This window comes from Athene cunicularia (assembly GCF_003259725.1).
Source record: "Athene cunicularia isolate RWA chromosome 13 unlocalized genomic scaffold, athCun1 chr13_part1, whole genome shotgun sequence".
Lineage (NCBI taxonomy): Eukaryota > Metazoa > Chordata > Aves > Strigiformes > Strigidae > Athene > Athene cunicularia.
Window position 1 is genome coordinate 6,258,480 of NW_020799117.1, and position 22,760 is coordinate 6,281,239.

The following is a 22,760-nucleotide window of genomic DNA, read 5'->3' on the forward strand; positions in this document are numbered from 1 at the left end:
TCAGCCAGCCCTGGCATGATCTGTATTTTTGGGGAATGCTCCTATACTGGTCCCCTGCTCTGTCTGGACCTTTCAAGGGTGCATTGTGCTGGGTGACAAGGGAATGTGCCTTCGTGTAATACCATTTGCAAAAGCAGAGCCCCAGCATCTGGTGGCTCCTTGTGGGTGTGCTGTGTCTTTGGGTCTGTTAAGCATGCCGAGCTCCAGAGGCAGTGCTTATCCCATGGCCTGGCACATGCTCTGGTCACTGATGAGGCTAGGCAGGCTGAGGAGCAGGAGGGGGGCTGCAGAGCTGCAGGTCTGTGAGATCCAGGCTGCTGCAAGGGAGCCTGAGAGCACAGTTGGCTGTGGGACTCTCACGCTCGGTGGGTGAAGTTTGAAAGGTCTCCAGGGAGTCTCATTCAGGGGGGTTTGAGCTCAGCTTTCTGCTGCAGCACTACTTCAAGCAGGCCCATAGTCCTGGCTCCAGGGCAGCTCGAGGAGCAGCCAGAGGACATTGTTCTCAAGGGAAGACCAGGGTCAAACTGAAGCCACCTCCAACATGATGCTCAGCAGGAAATCCCTGGATCCTGGATTTCATTTCGTATTTGTTTCTGCCCTACCCTGCCCCACCACCCTCTCCTTTGCCTGTTCTCTTGGTGGTCTGCATTTTTTTCCCTTCAGCTCCCATTAACACAAGCCAGGTCTTCCCAGGGTGGGCCATGGTCCAGAGGAGAGGTTGGAGAAGCAGCTGGGTGTAATTAGAGATTCCAGGGACCAGGAAAGATTTACTTTTCATTCAAATGATATAATAGTGTCCAACAGTCAAAATCCTCTCCTCAAGACATTAGACAAACACAGACTTGAGGCAGAGGGAGAAAGGGAACCACTGAGACATGCAGGAGATGCTGAGACTTATCTACCTGTGGGTGGTATGAAGGACACTGCACAACCCCCGAGAAGCACATCTGGGACAGCAGAACACAGAGGTGGGAGGCAGCCAGGGAGCAACACGAGCAGAAGATGCATGGGTTTTATTACTGTTTGCAGATGGCCCTGATGCTCTTTGGCTGGCCAGTTCAGTCCTTCACCTGGGAGCCAGGGGTAGGGATGTTCCTCATCTCAGCTGTGTCCATGCCAGTGCACTGTATGGATGGTTCCCAGTGAGCCTGAAAGATGAGCCTTGGCACTGCAGCAGGAAAGGGGGAGCTTACTGCCACTTGGAGAGAGTCTGTACCTTGTATGATGCTCCCTGAAAGGACAGGCCATGCTGAGTCTGCACTGGAAATAATATTTTTTTTTCCACTTCATGTGATTTTCTTTCATATTAATCTATACCTAACAAGGAAAGGGCAATCTTGTCTGCAGTCCAGGAGGGTTATCCAAAAAGAAAGTCTCTTCATGGTGCTAAGCAGGTATGTTCATGCTTGACTGCAGGAGACACTTTCTTTAACCACACCTCTAACTTCAGTAAGTCCTTTAGCATTGGCTCCATCTGCAAGCAACACAGTCTTGAAACCACTTTCTGTGTCTCTCTCTGGCCACTGCTGAGAAAGGGTGTGGACTGTCTATAAGCTCACTCAGAAAAATCTTACTGAATCTCCCCTCTTCCAAGGTTTTAACAGAGTGCCAGCTCCCACATCCCTCTGCGGAGAGAGCCACCACATCAGAGCACTGGAGTCCCCAGACTCCCTCCTCTTCCTCTATGCACCCTCCCAGCAGCTATATGGCTGACCACAGTCCTCCAACTCACGCATTTCCTACAACCAAGCACACACCTTGGCTCCTCACATCACAACTCTGCTTCCCAGACTGAGTGAAATCAGTTCAGTATGGCCATCAACAACCTTTCCTCCCCTGTCCCTCTCTCCTGGCTATGAACTGATTCACAAAGTGAAAACAATGCCATCTGTTCCAGGAAAAGTTAAATATGTTTGTGACAAGACATGAACACAATGCCAGCCAAGTGTTTGCAGTAATTGCTCCATGGTTATATATAACACTGAGAAACACCCATTTGAGGCCCACGCTGAATTTATATCCTCACTGGGCCCTAGCACAGATCCCAAGCATGGATCTGCTTTCAGCTGCTGAAGGGAAACTCCAGCTTAGGGTTTTTTTAAATTATTTTTCCAAGATAGGGGGTAGTGCTGAAAACATGTCCCAGCATGGGATAAATCAGTTCAGACACATCACCTTCTCAAAGCCACAGCCTCCAAAACAAACAGAGATTCTTCAGCTCCTCTCACAGAGTTATTCACCCGGCCCGGCTGGGGCTCTTCTTCACCCCAACGTTTACATTAAATCCCAACTTCCTAGAAAATCCGGAAGCCTCTCACGGCCACCACTAAGTGTAGTGTTGCCTTCTCCCATGGGTAGTTCTCAATGTCACCCAAAATGACCTGCCAGATTTAGAAACCAGAACTACAACCCTAGAAGCCCCTTATGAGGTGAGAGTCAGAAATGTCAGAGAAAGACAAGGAGAGTTAGGAAGACCAGTTTCCGTAAAGAACTTAGAAAGAAGCTATCAGATCACACAAATATTTATCTATCTTGCTTCTGCCTGTAAGACTACAGCAGAGGTTATCACCATCTCCTCTGAGACATCTTCAGCTTTTTTTCAATTAATTAATTAGCTGAATTCACACTTGGTGAATATGGAATATTTCTAGCCAGCTGTGCTAATTTGCAGGTGTACTGCAGCCAGGGTGTCCTTGGTCCTCCAACACTTACCAGGTAAGAGCAGTCTAGGCAGAGACACGCTTGCTTGCGCCTTACCTGCAGGTGATGGACAGCATATCCTTGGCGTTGATGACGTGTTCCTCCTCGGTGATGCTCAGAGTAGGGGGGGTCATAGAATAGCTGCTCACCAGATCTGTGGATGGAAAGGAGAGAGGGGATGATGCAGCCATCTGCTAATCTGGGCCCACTGCTGTGGGCAGCAGCTAGCCTGGCCCAGAGAGGGGCAAAGCCTTGGGAAGGAAACATCTTGTAGGAGTCTGCTCCTACAAGATAGTTTAATGCTGGCTCACAGGGACACAAGTGGTTCATCTGCAGCCCTCCTGGCTCCAGTGAGCAGCTCTTCAGTGACAGCTCCAGGGCCAGACAGCCCCTGGGTTCAGACAGCCAGACTAGCCCAGACAAGAGCCAGAAGAAGAATGGAAGACCAGAAATCAGGGGATCCAGGTGTGGCCATTCCTCACCAGGTGACTGAGATTGAGGTTGCTTGGACTAGGGCTCTGAACTGATCTTATTTGCTAACTGGAGGGAGTCTGGCAGAGGATTTTTCTATACACATGTAGTTTTCTGTAATCAGGGAGACAAACCAGGGATGTCCAGGCACCACAAATGCAAAATTCTTGCATTTGTACAGAGATGATCTCAGGAGTCACCAGGCATTCACTGAATGCCCTTCTCCTGCCGGGCACTCTCAGGTACAGGCAGTCACCTGAACAGGACCCAACCTTTGGGAATTACAGCAGCCCCCTTCCCTGCACCACAGCCAGACAGGCATTCCAGGAGTGAAATAATCCAGGCTCAAGGACGGGCAGTTAAACATTATCACTCACTTCTCCCAGCTTTTCTCTGGGAGAGTCCCACTTCTTGTGCACTTGCATCCCCGGCATGCTAGGCACGCGCCCTAAGTGAGCTCCTCATGGACAAAACATCTCGAAGTACCGGTTACCCTCAGAGACGTACCCACTGATTTTCATTAGCACAGTGTTGCTGACTGTCATTACTTCATGATCTTTATCTTAAAACTCCAGCTTCTGGAGACGTGAGATAATTCAAAAGAAAGGTCTCGGTGACTGCAAAAACAAGCAAGCAAACTAACCAGAAATAGAAGGAAAAAAAAAAAAAGTTGCGAAATGTGAAGCTGTGACTCAGGTAGATGCTAAATGCTAAGGAAGAAAAGAAATCAAAAATATGTTGCTAGCTCGACTTTATACAGAAACGTGAGGTTTTTGCAACCATGTTCTGTGCATGTTTGTCTCCTTCCCTTGTAACATTCAAACCCATCTATCAGAGAGATCAGGCAGGGAGGAAGGGGTCTCAAGGACGTGATGTTTCCACGGGTTTCACAAGCAGCAGGAACACAGCATGATGCCTCTCCTCTAAAACCGTGTCCTGGGGACTGTGGGCCTTGGAAGCCCTGTGGTAGAGCCATGTGGGGAAAGTTCCTCTATGGAAAAACCTGTCCCAGGAGACACCAAATGGCCCCCAGCCCCTCCGACACAAGGTCTCTGAGGCGTGGCGTGAGGAGCCAGGCCTGTGGAGAAGCCAGGGTGCCCAGAGCCCACTGCCACCAGGAGAGGCCGCTGAGGGGGACGCGGCGGTGCAGGGACGTGCTGAGCGGCACCGTCAGCACGGCCAGGCCCGGGCCGCCGGCCTTGTTCTCCCCGATTGTTCTCCATTTCCTTCCCGCCTGCGCACGGCTCCGAGGTGGTGTCCCCGTGGCTGCCCCCATGGCAACGGCGGGGTGCCGGCCATCTCACCCCCTCTCGCCATCTCCCGCCTCCTCTTCCCTCGCCTGCGTGAGGTGGGGTCAGCCCAGGGGCCACCCCGGCCCACCTCCACCTGCGCAGGGGTCCCACTCCCCATGGCCCATCCTACAGACACCCCTCTCACAACAACAACAACAACAACAACAACAGCCATCGTTTGTCACTCAACACGTGGGTTGGGTCAGCGTCGCCGCAGCCCCTGGGACCGGGTGGCACTTGGCCCCCATGGAGGACAGACACCCTGCCTCACGCCTCCAGCCTTCCCCCCCTGAGGGAGGGGGCTGACGTCAGATGTCACACACAAAAACGTACCCTGGGGCTGTGAAAATAAATGACCGCATTTTTGTTAAAATCCCTTCAAAATGTAACAAGGTTTATTAAAAAAAAAAGGGGGAGGGGAAGGAATCTGTCCGCTAAGCTGCATTTCCTATTAATGCCGGACACGGTTATCCCAGTGCAAACACAACTCTCCAGATGGCCACAGCCTGCCAGTCCATTGCCCCGCAAGGGCTGGGGGTGCCTGCCACCCCCATGGCACTCAGCCCAAAAAGCAAAAGATACGGCTCACCACAGGGCCGGCTGGGGACAGAAGACCCTCTCGCCCTGCCAGTGCTCTGGGGCAGCGAGCAGAAAGCTCTAATCCCCAAAACCCAGGCACGGCCATTTCCAGGGCTGGCTGCGACAGGCGCCAAATTGGGTCTCAAAACCAGAGCGGTCCTCCTCGCTTGAACCACTAAATAAGCAGTCCAAGGCAGCAGGAGCTTCTCGGCTGATGCCGTGCTCTGCATCTGCCTCACCGCTGAGCTCGGGGCGGGGAGCAGGACGGCTGCAGAAATAACCCCCTGCCTCCCTTCACGTGCTGCCTGGTGACCTGTTAGCAAACAACGCCGGGGGGTGGAGGGGAAGAAAGAAAAAGTACGATCTGTGCAGGTTGAGGTTGTGGGATTCCTGCAGATGCATCCTGTCCATGGCCCTCCGCAAGTACAACAGGAAAAGGAACCACTGCTCCCTCTGAAAGCACCGCGGCGCGGGGCTGGGGACACTCCTGCTGCTGGCAGCCAGTGCTGGGCTGGCTCTCGTGGCCGTCCAGCCTCTTCACTGGTCCCGGGCTGCCAGGAGCTTCGGGGACTCCCCTCATCAGGCACTGGCTCGTGCTGGGGACCCACTGCTCACCCCAACGCCCCACACTGGCATCTTGGGATGCCAATGCCCACAGCCACCTGTGGTATCCAGGACAGGCAAAGCGAGGCAGAGAGCCATTCCCAGCCTGAAAAAGTGCCTTCAAGGCCATCAGCTTCCCCTTCCCCCCCCCCAATTCTCCATCCATCTCTGTGCTTACCAGACAGATCCACCCCATTGCTACCCTTTCCCTTTCCTTCCCCAGGGGAGCGTGTTCTCTGATATGGCTCTCTCCTGTGTCTCACTGAACTTGGTGCTGCGTTTGGCCACTAAATCTCTGCTAACCACCATACAGATGGTTTGTGTCTCAGGCAAATCCCAGGGTGGAAGGGAGATGTCTCCAGAGCATGGAGTGTCTCCTCTCCTCCGAGTCCCTCCTTCCCCACCTCCAACCCCGGCAATGCTTTATCTCCTCAGCCCTCTGAGCAGATCCTGCTCTCTTATGCACACCAAATCGTGCCCTTGCACGGGGAGAGCATTAAAGTAATTAAAAAGGCATGCAGCAGCCCCAGCGAGCTTTGTTTTTTCAAGATGGTTTCCAAGCAAGTTGGCAGCAGGATATTAAAATAAACAGAGAGGGATTGATGGGATGCGGGGAGAGGAAGCAGGATCCCACAGCCACTCACACCTTGTCTATTTTCTGAGAAGTGCGTTTCCCAGCGGTTTTCCTAGCCTTGATCTCTCAGCGCGCAGCTCTGAAAGAGGCCAGGCTGCGCCAAGGGCCGCCTTCTTATCGCTGCCGGCTCCTCCATTTTCTCCAGCCCCCTCCTCTGCCTCTTTCTGCTCCCCGAAATCACTGCTGCTCTCAGCATCTATGATGGCTGTAGATGGCTAAATCACTTCAGAGCAGTGTCTGTGCTGGAGCCAGCACCACCGCAGCGAGTGATGGCTTTGGAAACCTGTGCAAAGGCTGCACACGGGTGAAAGTGCAGGCGTAGCATGGCATGGTATGGCACGGCATGGCATGGTATGGCATGGCACGGCATGGTATGGCACAGCATGGTATGGTATGGCACAGCATGGCATGGCATGACACAGCTCCCGCTCTCTCTCTGCTTCCACTTGCAGGAAGCCTGGCACCTCCCTCTGAGCCCCTGCACACTACCTCAGTCCCCCTCTGCTTCCCCTTCCCTCCCTCTCTGCTGACTTGGCCCTGCTGACTGATTAACAGGGCGCCTTTCCGGAGAGGGATTTTGTTCACACTCTGTCCTTCTCGCTGACTTCCTTCCCTGGCGCTGGACTGGATCACTCTGGCCACAGCCACTGCATGTCCCCAGCTAACCGGCACAGCTCATGCTCCTACTAGCAAGCTTACTGCTTTGGGGTTTTGTGATTAGAACTGCAAAATAGCACACACAGAGCAAAGCTGGTCCAGATGAGGCTGCGTGCTCCTCCTTGTCTCCCAGCACCTCGCATACCCAGCCCAACCCAGCCTGCCCACCCCAGTGCTGTAGTGGGGCAAAAGATAGGCTGGAAGGGAAGTGTCCTTTCTCCCAGCAAAGCTACCCTGACCCTGCTGCTGCCCCATCTCTACTTTGCTGTATTCGGGTAAAAATTCCCAGTCAATAAGCATCTCAACAAAGCAAGGCAGGAACTTGAGACTTGGAGACTTTCTAGAAAAGTGTTTACTGGCAGATTTGTACCAGGTAACTGAATCCCCAGACCAAGGCTCCAGGATGGAGCCCCTGCATCTACCCACATCCTGTGTCTGCAACACAAAGCACCTGGATGAACCTCTTCCAACTCCCTGGGCTCAGGCAGCTGCTCTGGCCTGTCCCCGGCTGGAGCTCAACAGCACTCTGAATGCCCTGGGATCGCTCAGGGCCCAGTGCCACCATATAGCCTGATGTGGCAAAGCATCTCCCGTTTCCCTTGGGTTGCGCCCCCAGCCTGATCCTTTGGATACTCTGAGCTGTCACCACAGGCTGCAAAGCCAGTGGTGGGGCTCTTCCCTTGCAAGCAGGGCAATGTATGCACTTAGACGTGCAGTCACACACCATAGTTAGTATGTGAGCAAAGACCTGCTCCTGGATAGCCAATAATAAAGTTCTGGTACCTTGCTGGCAACTGGGGAAACAGGGACTGAATGACCCTTTCTGATGCAGAAGAGCAGCAATAGCTGGCACTGGGGGAGAGGGAGGAGGAACCCTGCTCTGACCTTTTTGAGGACCTCTCCTCCAGCTTTTCAGGCTGGGCTTGTCTGAATTAGCAGCATTTTCTGGTGAAACTGCATGTGCACCATTTCCCCCTGCCCTGCAGGAACTAACCCCAGCACAGCACAGGTGCCATCTTCCCCCCATGCTACAGCCACCTCCTCCCCACCTGCCCCGTGCTGGTATAACCGACTGCCCTGGTGCCGGAGGACCCACGGCCGCCCACAGACACACGGAAAGTCCACATGCTGAAGGCAGAGCTGGGCCAACTTCCCACCTACGGGGCTGAAGTTCCCCCATGGAGCGACTCCTCCTCATACATGGGGCAAACATCCAGCTGTGGGCTGGAGTGGCAAAGCATGAGTGTCACGTCATGCAAGGAACAGGCAGCTGGCAGAGCAGCAGGGGGAATTTGGACGTAGGGCTGTCAGCTCCTCCTCTTCCTCCTCCCGGTGCTCGCCAGCACAGAGGAAGGCTTGTTTTACAGAGAGGTGAGATATCACACAATGCTGAGAAATGAATGGCAGGCTTCAGTCAATGTGGGGATGAAACACCAGGTGTTTTCTCTCCAGCCTCACAGCGGGCAGGGTGAGCCCCAAACCACGGTGGGAATTTGTCAGGGGAGGCAGCGAGTCTGCCAAATGCCTGACAGGAATTCACACCAAAATGGAGAAGGTTCTGCCCAGCAGCCTGTGCCTGGGGGCTGTGAGGGCAGGGTGACAGCCACCCATGCCCATGGTGAGGCTGGGGCAAAAATGGAGAGGTGGTGTGCTAAAGGTCTCTGTGGGCAAGATGGAAACAGACTGAGGTGTAAACAATGAATAAATTAAAACCAAAAATGATAGAAAACTGGAAATCCCCCCCCAACTCTATATTTGCAGAAGGGCAAAGGAAGAAGGTCCCTTCTTTTAGGGGGTTCATGAAAGATGTTCCTTTTTCTGCAACCCAGAGTTGACCATCACTTCAGAGCTGTCCCAGAAGTGGTTAAACACAGGGGCTGTGCTCCTCTGTGCAGGATCAGGCCCTCTATGCCCCGTGCTGTGTCAGGCACCATCGTCCTGGCCACAAAGCTGAGCCCCACGTACCAAGAGTTCGTTCAGGCCTGGGGCAACACCCTTCCCCTTCTCATGGTGGGCAATGCCAGGGGTGAGACAACACTCCTCTGGTCTAGAGATTTTCATCCATGGACCTCAAATCCCTGAAATGTCACCAAATCAAAGTGTGGTGGATCTGTGTCCTCACCATTTTGTGAGGATATTCCCAAAGCATCAGATGTTCCTTTCCTCCAATTGGCACAGGCTGTGTTCTTTCAGGGGACACAAGGGCCTAATAATTATAGGAACTCAGTCAATAATCACAAACACAGAGGTGATCATCATTATTGGGTGTCTGATCCTTCCTGTCCAACACCAAAAGCATAACGAGACGTTAACTGTGCCCTGAGACACCTGTGGGTAAGTTGCTGTATGGAGGCAGGAGCCCCCTGTGCCCAGACCCACATGAGGGCTGAGGAAGGGGCTGCCAGAGCTGCTGGAAATTCTTGGCACCAGCCTCAGAGACACTCCAAGCACCACGGGTCTGCAGTGCTGCCAGGCGAGGAGGAAGGACGTGTGTCCAAATGAACAGGGCATATGGGGAGTTCAAAAATCAGGGCTCTCCTCCAGCCTCAGCACCTGCAGCCAGGAGAGACCCCAGCCAAAGCAGCTCCCTGCCTGCCAAGCAGGGAGCGGGATGGGGTGGGCAGAGGCGCCAACAGCGCATCACGCGATGGCAGCATGGGCCTGACACAAGCTGAAGAAATCACAGCCAGAGCAGCAGCACTGTGGAGCTGGGCGTTCTGCTCTGCTCCCCTGGCCCCCGGCACTCCCGGCACTCGGGCCGCACAGCAAGCGCCTGCGGATCTGGCCAAACAGCCCCACGGCCTCAGTCCAAAAAGCTTCTCTTCCCTCAATGCATGCATCCCAACAGGTCTGCTTAGCTTCTCATTGCTCATAAACTTTAATTAACTGGTTCTTTTCTGGCAAGACACAAATATCTCATAACCACCTGCACTGCTGGGGAACGAGGCAAAGAAAGTCACAAGGTCTCGGGGCTCCTTAAGCTTTGGGACTTTCAAGCTGGCAGACTCATCAGGGGACAGAAACAGAGGAGCTCAAAAGCAGGAGGCACTTTCAAGAGAGCTGGGCTGTCCTGAGGAGCAGTTACCCTTGTATGGTTCAGTCCTGGTCCCTTGGTGCCTCCAGGCAAGGACTTAAATCAGAGTATTTCACAAGGCAGCTGCCCTGAGGCAGCAGAGCAGGGCTACACCCAGTGCCTGGCCCCGCTGTCACCTGCTTTCCGGACTCTGGTCTGCAGGGGCACAGCCACCCATGCCCTAGGGACCTGCTGCCACCTCATCCCAAAGCATCCCAAAGAGGGGTCAGCAAGCGCCTGTCTGGGAGTGTTTATCTGTCTGCCTTTCTCCCTCCGCAGGAAGCACTATCTCACCATCGCCCTGCCTCACTCCGGCCGGTTTCCTGCTCCATCCTGCCAGGTTTACCCTGCTTTTTCCTCCTCCCCTCCCCCTGCCCCATGGCTGTCAGGCCATGTTTGCATTTCTGTCTCCTGCCGTCTTTCCTCTCCCTACCCCCCGCCCCGCACTCGCTCCCTACTCCATCCTCCCCGAGAGGCTACGTCCTGAGCCAAAGTTAGCCTCTGTCAGGTAGCCACATGTCCGGCCTGGGGCAGCGGGTCAGCCGGGGCCACCCTGCAGACCTCCTCCAGGATCTCTGCTGTCAGCAGCCTCCCCGGGCCCCAGGGGAGCCGGCTGTTTGCTGCTCTCGCTCGGGCGAGGGATGCTCCCGCACATCAGAGAGCTCGTTTCCCCTCGCAGGCCGCTGGCCCACCCTTTCTGCGGCTGGCCAGGGGCTGGCCAGACGCCGCTTTGTTTCGTCCCCCATTCCCTGAATCGCTCCAGGTTTGTTGGCTGCCTCCTCCTGCCCGGAGAATCCTTTTCCTGCCTTTGAGATAGAGGATGCTCAAGCCATCTGTGCGTTTTATTTCCTTGTAGAAACTAACAAGCCAAGGATTGCTTCCTCTCCCTGACATTTTGGAGGGCAGCTCTGGCTCAGCGGGACTCATGGGGAGGGGGAGCTCAGCATCTTCAGACAGGAGCAGGACCTATTCTGTCCACAGGATTCACTCCCCAAGGGGCAGAAACCCTCAGACCTGCCAAAATGCCTGCGGCAGCTCCCACTCTGTGTCACAGATCTGCAGGAGCCCAAGACAAGCCGCCCTGCTTAGCATACATAGCCACCCCTCTTCCAGTGGCCCCTATTAACTGCATGGCTAAACCCTTGCAAAACTCAATTAAAATTATCCTCCCACATCTTAAGGACTGTCAGGTTGCCTCTCTTGCTGTTTTAATTTACTTCTTTCAAAATCTTGCCCTGCTCACATTCTCTGGCCCTGCAGGATGTGATTAATGCAGCGTAGAAAGAGCAAAGGGATCGGATAGCTTTAGGGGACCAGTAACAGAAATTAGCATCATTCATTACTTCTGTAACCTGAAGAGACACAGTGGATGGTCCACGGCTCATGTGAAATGAGCGTTGGTCTAAATCTGGTATCTGGGAGAGAGGCATTGCAAGCACAAATGGATGGCCAGGATGGGCCAGGGACATCCCACCACGGACCCTGGGGGCTTTACTGGGCTAAAGTACCTCTGGCAGCAGTGCGTTCCCATGGGCCACTAAAGAGACATCTTTGGCCACTGAGAAGAAATGATAGCCTATACAGTGACAAAGGGTAAACGACTAAAGGAAATTATTATCCACTGCTGCTTACGCTGTACCTGATGAAGTTATGAGGCAGATGACAAACTACCTTTTCATGCAACTCAGCTAAACTGTGGATTTTGCCACTGTGGGATACCTACAGAGAGATTCACAACGAGAGGGATAAGCTCCTAGAGAAAAGTCACCACCAGCTCTCACACAGTGATCCAAGTCTAGGAGTCTCTAAACTGCCCATTGCCAAGACAGAGCAGGTGCACCAGGACATCATCCCCTTTCCTGGAGATCCAGCTGCCCATGCTGAGCCTGGTGACAGCTTGGGCAGAGCCAGAACCAGCTCCAGTGCCTGGGCAGGGGCTTCAGCGGATGGACACAGAGGAAGGAAACCCCTGAGAAGCAGCAGAGACCCTCAGTTTGAACATCATTAACTACAGCTCCATCATGAGCCATTCCCAGAGGCTCAGGTGAAGTTCCCATTGAAGCAAGCCACAGATGTGCTGTTGTGGAAAGGTGGAGTTCAAGCGAACTGAGGCCTTGGCATCTGACTCTTGTTGGGAGATGAGGAGGCAGAGGCAGCTGACTGGGAAGCCAGACAGAGCCTGAGGGTCAGCACTGAGCACGGAAAGAAAAGGGCAGCATTTGGAAAGAAAAAGACAAGTTGCAGGTTTGCTTTTTCCTTAATGTGTGTGGGCTTAATTGCTGGCCTTTGAAGTTTAGCTCTTCCCAAGACTGTTGGCTTATGGATAGGCTGAGCGGGACACTGAAGAAACCCCTGTACCCCACTCAGAGCAGGTTTCCCACATGTGAGCAAAACCCACGGACCCTGCCTGCCTCCCACTCAGGCTGCAGCACCCAGGCTGACCATGACGGGCTTTTTCTGGAGTCTGCAAGCCATGAAGCTGGACTGGTAGGCACTGTGTCAAGCAGAAAAGACCTGCTCCTCTGTCTTCATGTCCCTGGAGTTTGCATCCAGATGTTTGCTACTTAGCTGCGAACTGAAATCAACTTGGAGTCCTTCAACGGAAGAGCTGCCCTGGAGCTGTAGTGCCCGTTCTCTGCAGCACTCCCATCCTCAAGCTGATCGCCAGTTGCTGAGTGCGAGAGAAGCTGATGAACAGGGTAAGTGGGAAAAAACAGTTTTGTAATTAGATGATTAACTTGGCCTTGGAAAACCTGGATTCAATTCTCCATCTGCTCCAGGCTCCCTGCAAGCCTGTCATGCAGTTTCTTTGTACTTTTATCCCTGACTGAGCCACTGAGGACAGGGCAGCAGGAACTGGGCTGCTTTGGCTTGGAAAAAAAGATATTCAAGCAAGAAAGGAGGAATCCTTATTCCTTCCAGTGAAAGATAACAGGGAACAAAGAAAATGGATGTATCCCAGCGCCAATGCAACATGAAAAAGCTGCATTATATGTGGATGGGTCCAGAAAGTAGAAAGCAAGAGCAAAGTGCAGGAGGAATTTAAACTTCCTGATTATCAAAACAGGGATTTCAAGCACCAAGCATAATCTAAAAATAATAATAGTAAAAAAGCAAAGGGAAGAGTGGTCATGGCATGAAGGAGAGCTGCTGCCTGGGGAGCGGGAGAGCACGAACCCTCCTCCACGGCGCAGCTTCTCGCATGCACGCCCGCACGTGCGCACACGCGCATCTGCACGACCCCTTCTGCCGCCGCCGACGGGGTGGGCACGAGGGGAGGCAGGAAGATCACAGACACAGGCTCTTCAAAGGAGAATTAGTCATCAGAGGTAGCGGCAGAGGAAGGAAGCCTCAGGTATGAGGTCAGATGTGCACAAGCAGAGAGAGCTGCTGGAAGAGCTCTGAGCGCTCGCTGCAGATCTAAGAGCCCTCCTGGCATCCGCATGAGCGGGACAGGAGGTGCAATTCCCTGAGGTAAATACACCTACAGCAACGTAGGAGATAAGAAATTTCAACCCTCCTGGAAAACACTGCACAGCTTGGATTTCTGCCATCCTCGAGAGCATCCGGGGCTGGTCAAACCCAGAGCCTTCCCTGATGTGGTTAATAAAAATCTCACACTTGCTCTCTGCAGGATCCCCAAGAGGGACGGGCTCTAGAGAGCGCAGCAACGCTCTCCCCACACCTAGGGCTCTCACCCCCAGGTCAGTGATCCCATCTGCTCCCTGCCAGGCAAAGAGACTTGAAGATGGAGAGACTTGGGGCACTGGGAGGAAAGATGGTCCCGCGGGGCCATCCGGGGCATCGATGGCAAGTTACAAATGCACAAGCTGCTGGTTTCTCTTGGCACAGAGCTGTGACCGCAAGCCAGGACCCGCTGCAGCAGGAGATGATAATCATCCTCTCAGAGAGCCAAAGTGTATCAGGGCATTCGCGTCACTTGAGATTAGCTGGCTGTTTAACATCTGCACAGATTTCTCTCTCCACCTCCACATAACATCCCTCATGCCGCTATGAAACTCATTTAATTCCCTTCCAAGAAAGGCTGAGTTGGAAATGTCACACTTTGTATATCATAGTACAATTCCTGCGATGAAACACCCAGCCTAAATGGCAGTATCGGACTCCAGAGCTATTTGAAGGCCAGTAAGCTAAAACACCCTATGCTGCTTTTTAAAAATAGCTTACAAGAGGGTTACCAAGTTTCACAAACACCCAGTTACTCTCTTGTTAATACTCAGAGGTTGACTGTTGTTTTCCCATTCAAAGGTGCTTCCCTTGCCACGCAGCTCAGTGGGGAGAGCATGCAAGTGGACGCAACGGGAAGGAAGCGTTTACACATGCTAATGACTTCCAGCAAAGGAGCACAAGTACTAACAGGGAAATTGTGCTAAAGAGACAACACGCCACTTCCTCGGCTGTCCCTATTTGGTCACCACAAGGTACTTGGTGCTCAGAGCCTTGAGGCGAGGCTGGGGATGGCCTTCCCAGCCCCATGGGAACGCTAAAGCGTGAACAAAGGGAAGACACGTTGCCTTGGACCACAAAGGCAGGAGAAGCTGTTTGGTAGCGAGGCCGTTTTGGTACCACACTGGACCAAGGGGCAAGGATAAGTACGGGCCCTTTCCTATTCCCAGCAGTGTGGGTCTCGGGGCCAGAGCCCTTCCAGGAGCTGTTGAGGCCATTTCACCACGCGCATCTCTCTTCACACCAGCACAGGTTTCGCAAGTTCACATGGGGGCCTGTTTATTTTTCTTTTCTTTTCTTTTTTTTTTTTTTAGATATACTATTGTATTAAGAAGTGTTTTTCTTTTGGCAAAGGTTACTGCGGGGCCAACGCTGTGCGGAGTCTCCTGCCTTCCATCACTGCTATAACCTTTGAGCAGGAGCTCAGCCTGGCCAACACTGCTTATCTTCAATGAAGGCAGGCTTGTATTTCCACTGCCTTATAAAAAATAGATCCTGGCGCTCCCTCTCTCCCCCAGTGCATTCTTTGAAATGCCACCCAGGCCTTGTTATTGCTGGGAGGTTGGAGAGCCAGGGATTAACTGCCTCAGGCTGCATTAAGGCTTTATTTGTCTAAGCAGCCAAGGGTGAGAGGCGGTCATAAATATTGTGAAATGCCGAGTGTTGTGGAGGGGCAACGCGGGGCAACAGAGGCACCATCCCAGTGGGGATCGCATCTTGGGCTGGGTGCAGCTCTGGTGGGACTGATGTCATTGGAAAGGTTCCTGTCTCCCTACAACACAGGAGGTTTGGGGGACATCAAATCCCACCCTCGTGTTAAAACTGGTGACATCGAGCCACCACCCACACCTTCTGGTTACCTCCGTTAGTCCTTATAGCACATGAGCAAGCAAATGTGGTGGATCTACCTGACCAAGTGGGAAAATCCCACCGAAGGGGACACATACTGGGTCCGAGCCTGTCTGCCCAGAGCGGGGCAGTAGGGGATATGCTGTGGCTCCCCTTCACTTGCACAGTGAGGTGTCACAGCACAGAGAGGAGATGAAGACCAGGGCATGCCCTCATCCCATTCCAGCACTGGTGGTACTGCCAGCGCCAGCACTTACCGACAGCAGCCCAGGACCTGCTGAGCCTGACAGTTTGGCAACAGCCAACAAACCAAATGAGTGTCATCAGGCCCAGATGCACACTACATTAGCTAAATTGCTTTGCAGGCAATGTAGTTGCTTCCCCCGTGTTTCATCTCATCCCGCTGCCTGCCCAGCAGCACGGGGATTTTCTTGGTGTGAATGCGTTGCATCTCCCGTGGGAGCAGCCCACACCACAGCCTGCTGCCACGCTTTCAGGACGTGCCGTTAAACTCCTGCCCTTTGCTTCCCGAGGGCCAAGCACTGCGGCGTGGTAAAGGGATGATGGCCACTCAGATCAAATAACGCCTCACTGGGGACTCTGTTCAGGCTGGGACAGCCCACTGCGTGAGTGATGGGTTTCTGTGGGCACTGAGTGCCGTCACCTCTGCTGGATGCCATTTTGCTCGCTGCCATCACTCTGAGCTGGCAGTTTCCAAATTTGAGTATAAACCACAATTCATGACCAACCTTCTTGCCTTAGTAAATATCAAGATTTACTGTTGTCCATGGAAACTACTGACTTGACCCTCACTTTTGTCAGTATTTGTTTTTTTAGGTCACTACATCTAACGTACATCTCAGCAGACATCGGTATTTCAGAAATGGGGAAAACAAGTCACAGACAGAGCCAAACCTCACTGTCAGCACACATGCGTGTGTCTGTGTAGACACGTCTTCCCCCAGCCAGCGCGGTACCTTATGCATGTTGAGAAACCAGTGGAAAGTTTTCCAGGCTCTGCTACACAGTCCTGCAATTTTTGTAGCTTTTTGGGGGGGGGCAACACATGAAACCAGTAAGCCTTTTACAGGCTTTCCTGCTGCACGAATAGCCCATGTGCCTCCGTAACTCAAAGCTGATGGAGGACCCCAAAACCCTCTGTGGGTCTCCAGGGTCTTGTGAACATGCAGGCAGACCTTCAGGAACCTGTGGAGCCACCACCCAACTTGGGGAACCTGACTGGGCCCTGTGGGGTCAGATGAGCCCTGCTAAGTGGCTCAAACAGTGAACCCACTGCAGGTGGGTTCTTTGCATCCCCAGAGAGGAAGGGGACAGTAACCCAGGCAGGAGGCCTGGCTGCCACAGGCTCTGCTTGCTGGCTAGTGCTGGCCGCTCAGGAAAGCCATCATGAGCTTGCAAATTCTTTATAAGCTTCCCACATGACACAATTACCCGTGGGCCGGATCCTGAAGCCCTTTCTTCCCTCTTTACTCAGATCAGACTCCACTGAAGTCATTGAGGCATTGGCCTAAATACAACTGAAGGACTTCAGGATTTGGCCCAGTAATAAAAACTTCCTTCCTTTGTCTACTGCTCTCTCCACATGATCCCACTACCTCCCAGCCTCCTCCTGGCCACGTCTCCCGAGGCTGGGGCCATCAGTTGTTTTGGTTGATGCTGCTCTTTCGTTTTACCCTCTGCTGGACCGTGCCTGTCCCCTCATGCAGCTACAAGCTGCTGAAGTGCAGGGAGCCAGGGTGGTTGGTGAGGAAGAGAGTGGATTGTGGGGTGAAATGCGACCTGGCAGAGTGGCAGTGCCGGGCCTGGGGACACGCATGTGTGCAGACACCACGCAGGGTGGGAGCAGTCTCAGTCATCACCTCCCCAAAGGCAATTCCTTCAACATCTCTTTGAGGATGGGATGGAGTGCCTCCAAAAAAGCCTTTCTGCCCCCCACTGACTGTGGAGCAAGTGTCTGAGGCTATACACTAAACCTTTCTGTGTCAGGGACACAGATGACTCCTGCCCAGGAAGGTATAGCAGGAAGTTAACTCATCTCACTGCAATGGCAACTATGCATCACGCTAGGAAGTGACACCGTAAGAAACATGTGTAATTTTAAACAAATAACTTGCAATATGAATTTTGCTGCTTTTTCTACCTCTTGAATAGCCTGGAGGATGCAAATCCCTGTTATCCCCATGGGTACCACACCCCCAGCATGGCCATCCAAAACATGCACTGGGGTTTGGGGCAGGAGCTCCTGCTTCCTTCCCACATCCACCAGGCTTGCACACACCTGTGGCACTGACAGAGCAATGTATGAACACAAATGGACTGATACAGCCATTCCCTTCGCACCAATGTCCCTGTCTGATGAACAGAAAGAAAACACAAAAAGGAAGCTGAGCTTAGCTGAAGTGAGGAGCAGTTGGTCCTGAGGTACCAGCACAATTTGATGACCAAACCTCAACCCTGCAACTCATGGATGCTCAGGCAGATGACCTGATCATATGGCGGATTGCTCAGAGACCACAGAAACACATCCTGTGAGTTCCTGCTGAGGTCTTCAGTCCTGCAGGGAGATTTTTAATAGTGCTCAGCTAAAACTGAAATGTTCAGACATGCACCTTGGAGCATGTGGCTCTGTCCACCCCAGGGAACACAAAACTCTGAGCAGCAGAGGACCGGTGATCTCAGGGCTGCAAGGCTGTAGTGTGGCCTTTATAGAGGTCTCTGTGAGCCCTGTGCCACCCCGCCCAGCTGAGCCGGCTCACCGTGCCCTGCATCCCAACGCGGAGTACAGCGACACCAATCTGAGCACTGCACAGCCTCAGACTCCAACGTCCAGTCCAGAGGCAAGGGCTGCCTTGCTTAGGGCTCGGTCTCTTAAAAACATTCAGTCTCTCTGTACATTCTGCCCTTTTTAAATACATTAATTGCCATGGAAACAATGTTCTTATTGGTATGGGAGCAGCCTGGTGGCCTCCACGGATGCAAGATAAAAATCAATGGATACATTGAAATACAGGCTGTATTTCAGGACCTTTTCTGGTTTTGGGGCTGGTCACCACGGGTACACATGAGAGAACGGCTCGGACACTAGCAAGATGCCATCTTCTATGGAGAGAAAGTTGTGGACAATAAAACATGCAGGAACATCTCCTCTGCAGTGTTTATCTGCTCGGTCAGAGCACCCTTGTATGGGAGGTGGTCCCAGTGCCGATTTGTGTGCTCAACTCTTGTCACTTGTCATCACTCCCAGCTCCTGCTGGAGCACCCCAGCCCTGGCTGCCCTTCATGTCCTCATTACCAGCGAGCAGAGAACCTCACCTGCTCTCAGCCCTTAGCAGGGTAGTTTGCTCCATGCCTCCCCTCTCCCCCATCCATGGCCCTTTCCACCAGGCCTCACCAAAAAGAAGAAAAAAACACCAATATAATATATATACGCCATCGCTTCTTGGCCTTGAGAGTCTTTTAAATAGCGCGGAGGGGGGGTTGTACACAAACCAGCACAAAGGGAAGGGCTGCGAGTGCCCTTCCCTCCCTACCCGCAGCCGCCCCTGAAAACCCGGTGCAAAGGGCAGCCCCGGCTGCCCAGCTCTCCCCTCCCGGCGAGGAGGAGCGCTGCCCTGTTCCCTGCCGTGCCGCCCATCATAAAGGGGTCCCTGAGCTGTTATCAGGCAGTGACAGTTTCCGCCATCAGATTCCTCCTGTCCGTCAGGAAAGCTAAATAAGGAACGTCGTTCAGGCGGCTGCAGGAAGAGGGGAAATGCAGGGACATCCGGCCCAGCTGCCAATTTTTCCTTTCCCATGAACCACCGCTGACCTCCACCAAGGGAGAACCTGGACACCCAGCCTGGCATCGGCACCGCTCGTCTTCTCTTAACCCTTCCCCGGGGGGATGCCCCGGTCCCCGGAGCCTGCCCGGGCGGGAGGCCTGGCCACGCTGTGCAGGGCAGCCATGGTGGAATGGTGCACGGGGCCGCGTCACCGCTGCTCACACCGCAGACAGAGGCGGGCGGACCCGGTGCACCGGCTGGCGTTTGCCCAGCCAACTGGAGCCACGGCCGGGAGAAGGCTTAACCCCTCCGCGCCTGCATGCGGGTGGGTGGCTACACCTCGTATGGCAGCAATGGGTCCCGAAAGCATCACTGAGCTACTCTGATTGCTTCCGTCTTTGCATGCCCTGAGACCGGGAGCAGGGTTGAGCTTATTCTCTTGCTTATCCCTCTGCAACTAAACTCGGGTTTTCCAGGCTCTGAGAGTTGCAACCAGCTCTGGACTGGCTGCTGCAGACAGGTAAAAACCTCATCTCCTCTTTCCGCTCACTCAAGGGCTCTGCCCATCAGTAACAGGGACCAGGGCGGCCCGCAATCCACTCATGGTCCTTCCTGGGGATAGCCCTGGGGTCCCTGCGGCACAGAAGCAGGGCAGGGGAGCAGCAGCTGCCTGGTTATTACATGCTCAGAGAAGGGGAGACCACAGCACTTGCTCAGAGTATTTCTTGCCTTTCCCAACCACCCCGTTCTCTGTGTTTCCCCAGTTTGCAGTCTCTTCCTGACCCCCAAACCGATCCTCCCTCATTAGCACATGACGGCTGTCCCACAGCACCTCCAGGTTTGGCCCGCAAAGCCTGCACTGGAGAGCCTCGCCCTGGAAGGAGGGGGCAGAAATGCAGCAAGAAAAACAATTCACACGTGGGAGAAGTTGTAAGGTGAAATACAAGTCACTGGCTGAAACCTGTTTCTGCTACCTCAGCAGGGAAATGACTCCAGGAGAGACTCCCCGCTTAATATCCTCAGCTTATAAAACTTAGTGGGAGTTTTACCACTGGCTGCCGCAGGGCCAGGTTTTCACCCTCCTTCTGCTGAACTTGCACCTAGAGATGGAGCGATTCGCCTGCAGCCGCTCAACAAAACGAGTGCTCACGCTGGGCTCAAGGGCTTGTGCCTCCTTGCCGACTTGACCATAGGCCATCTCCGCTTCCACTATTTTGCGTTAACAATGAGGCACCACAGATGGGCAATAATGCCGTGTGCCGAAAACATCAGAACTATTTTGACCAGAGAGAAAAAGCCCCCCTGAGACCCAGCTAGCCCTCTCTTTTAACAACGTGAAACAAGAAACAAAGGTCTGGGATAGCCAGAGGCAATAAAACCCTGGAATTAATTTAACCAGTCACTAGATGCCAGTGCAGCTGCAGCAGTATTTCTTTTCCTAATGAAGGACAAAAGATAATTCCAGCCCTGGCCCAGGGCAAGGCTCAGCTCTGGTCTCTCCACAGACACTGGCACGTTGTGGTCCCCCCCATGGCACCCAGCTGGGGCGGGACCCTCTGGAGGCTGCGAGCCCAACGCCCTGCTGCCCCTCGACCAGGTGGAGGTTTGTAGGAGCTGCCTGCTCAGGGGTAGCTGGGGCAGGTCAAGGCAAAACACAGCACTGGGCACCTCTGGCTCACAGTCTGGGGCGGGAAGGGCGCTTTTAGCTTTAACTAACCACCTGTGGATTTTTTCCTTGCAAACCCATGTATTTTTCCATGCACAACTGCCCGTGGACCCAGGCAAATGTCTAACACCCAAAGGCCCCGTGGCAATGAGCTCCACTGCTGCACAGTGGCATGCAGCAAGCCACCGGCCCCCCACCATGCTCCACATCCTCCCAGCACAGGAACCCACCAGGAGCTGCCTTCTCCAGGCAAGCCGTGATTTTGCAGCTCTCCATCACAATGCCCAGCCCATATTTCCCAGCGGAAGAGCCTTGTGATGTTTCGTCATTCCTCACACGAGAACTACCATGACGGCTGCTCCTCTGCTCTGGCTCCCCACCCTCCATGGGCAGCGCAGCCCGGGGGGGGCCCAGCCATCTCAGGGCTTTCTGTTTCTCCCCACACCTGCAGGACCCTGCAGGATCCTGTCACCCGAGGCTTACTGCACCCTCCACACACACCCACACTGGGTTTAAACAAACAGCCCACCCCAACTCGGGGGGGAGGGAGCCCCCCACCTTGCCCCCATTGCTTGGGGCTGTTTCAGCCCAGCAGGCTGAATGCAAAGACACCATGTTTATTTGGAAATGCCTCTGCTGCGCCAGCTTGAGTAACTGGGGAGAACGTGGGTGAAATGGGTGCTATTTCCAGGGCTCACACTGCTCCCCAAAGCTGCCAAGACCTGGGAACCCATCAAGAGCCCCCTCCTGCCCAGCAGTCACTCTGCAAAGCAACCTCCGGAGCGCTGCAGACGCCCCATGCGGCATTGGAGAAACTGCTGCCTGGCCACGGTCCCCTCCTGCTGCTGTTCCCGTGGGATCCCGCTCTCCCTTTCCCTCCCCAGGAACTGCCCCGGGACACTGGGAACAGCCTGTTCCCTCCTGGCTGGCCAGGAGCACCTGCCCTTCCCACGCCTGCTCTGGAAAACACCGCACCAACACGGGGCCAAGAGACACCCTGGGGACAGCAATCCTGCGTGGAGCAAGCCCACGGGAGGGAGGCAGCAGCGCAGGGTGGGTGCGATGCCCCCTCCTGCGCCATGTGCACTGGCTGGGGACACTGTGCTGCCGGGGGAGTGTCCCCCCTGACCAGACATCAAACTGAGCTCAGCAGCAAACACCCTCGCGGCTGTTTATGCGGGCAGCGAGCCGCGGGCTGGGGTGCCCAAGCCAAATCACAGGGCGGTAGTTACAGCCCATTCATCCGAAATCATCCCTAAGCAGACAGCGGGGCACGGGGGCTGTGGCTGCCCCCTCCCCGGCAGCCCCCCGGGGACCAGGGGCTGCACCCCTCCCATCACCCACCTCCTCCTTGGAGGCCTTGGCTCTGCTTCATCACTAACAAGCGCCTGGGTTGAGCCAGAGCGGGATTTGTTGTGCACTCGTGGGTTTTTGCATGAAAGGGTGTTGCTGAAACAGCCCATGTTTATTACTCGCAATAAAGCAACTGCTTCAAATCCCAGCTGCGAAGGCGAATGTTGCTGCTGGCACGGTCAGCGCGGGGCTGTCCGAGCACCCGGCTGGGGAGGTCTGCGTGATCTTGGAGGAGGGCAGGCAGTGACAGCCAACGCAATCGGCTCTGGTCCTACACAAGCACGGGCCCTTCCCTCACGCAAAGGGCATATGGTCTTGAAAGCAGCAACCCAGAGTCCCCAGTGGGATTATTTGGCTGTGGGGTGGCCAGCGCTGCTCTGCGCCCGGAGCACTGTGGCTCAGGGAGCCCATGCTGTCATTGCCATCCACAAAGGGTTACCCCGAGTTGCCCTGGGCTGCTGGGGCTGAACTTCTGCCTGCTCCCCCCCCATCTCATTGTCTGCCAAGGGCAGCTCCCCAACTCCAATCCATCCTGGGAGCACTGCAGAGCTGGGATGTGAGGGAGAGCCTGTGTGCTCCTACATCCTCTCCTAGCGCTGACCCATTTAACCAGGTACTAGGGCGCAGGGACAAG

General features: G+C 54.1%; 1 protein-coding gene across 2 annotated transcripts in view; it reads right to left on the reverse strand.

Moving 5' to 3' along the window:
* FLT4 (fms related tyrosine kinase 4) overlaps positions 1-2,851 on the reverse strand; it is a 37,593-nt gene extending 34,742 nt beyond the window's left edge. For both annotated transcript variants that reach the window (XM_026858423.1, XM_026858424.1), the window contains exon 1: positions 2,758-2,851. In XM_026858423.1, coding sequence (XP_026714224.1) covers positions 2,758-2,834 — 77 coding nt within the window. In that variant the 5' untranslated portion in view covers positions 2,835-2,851. The remainder of the gene's footprint in view (positions 1-2,757) is intronic.
* Positions 2,852-22,760: the final 19,909 nt, after the last annotated feature.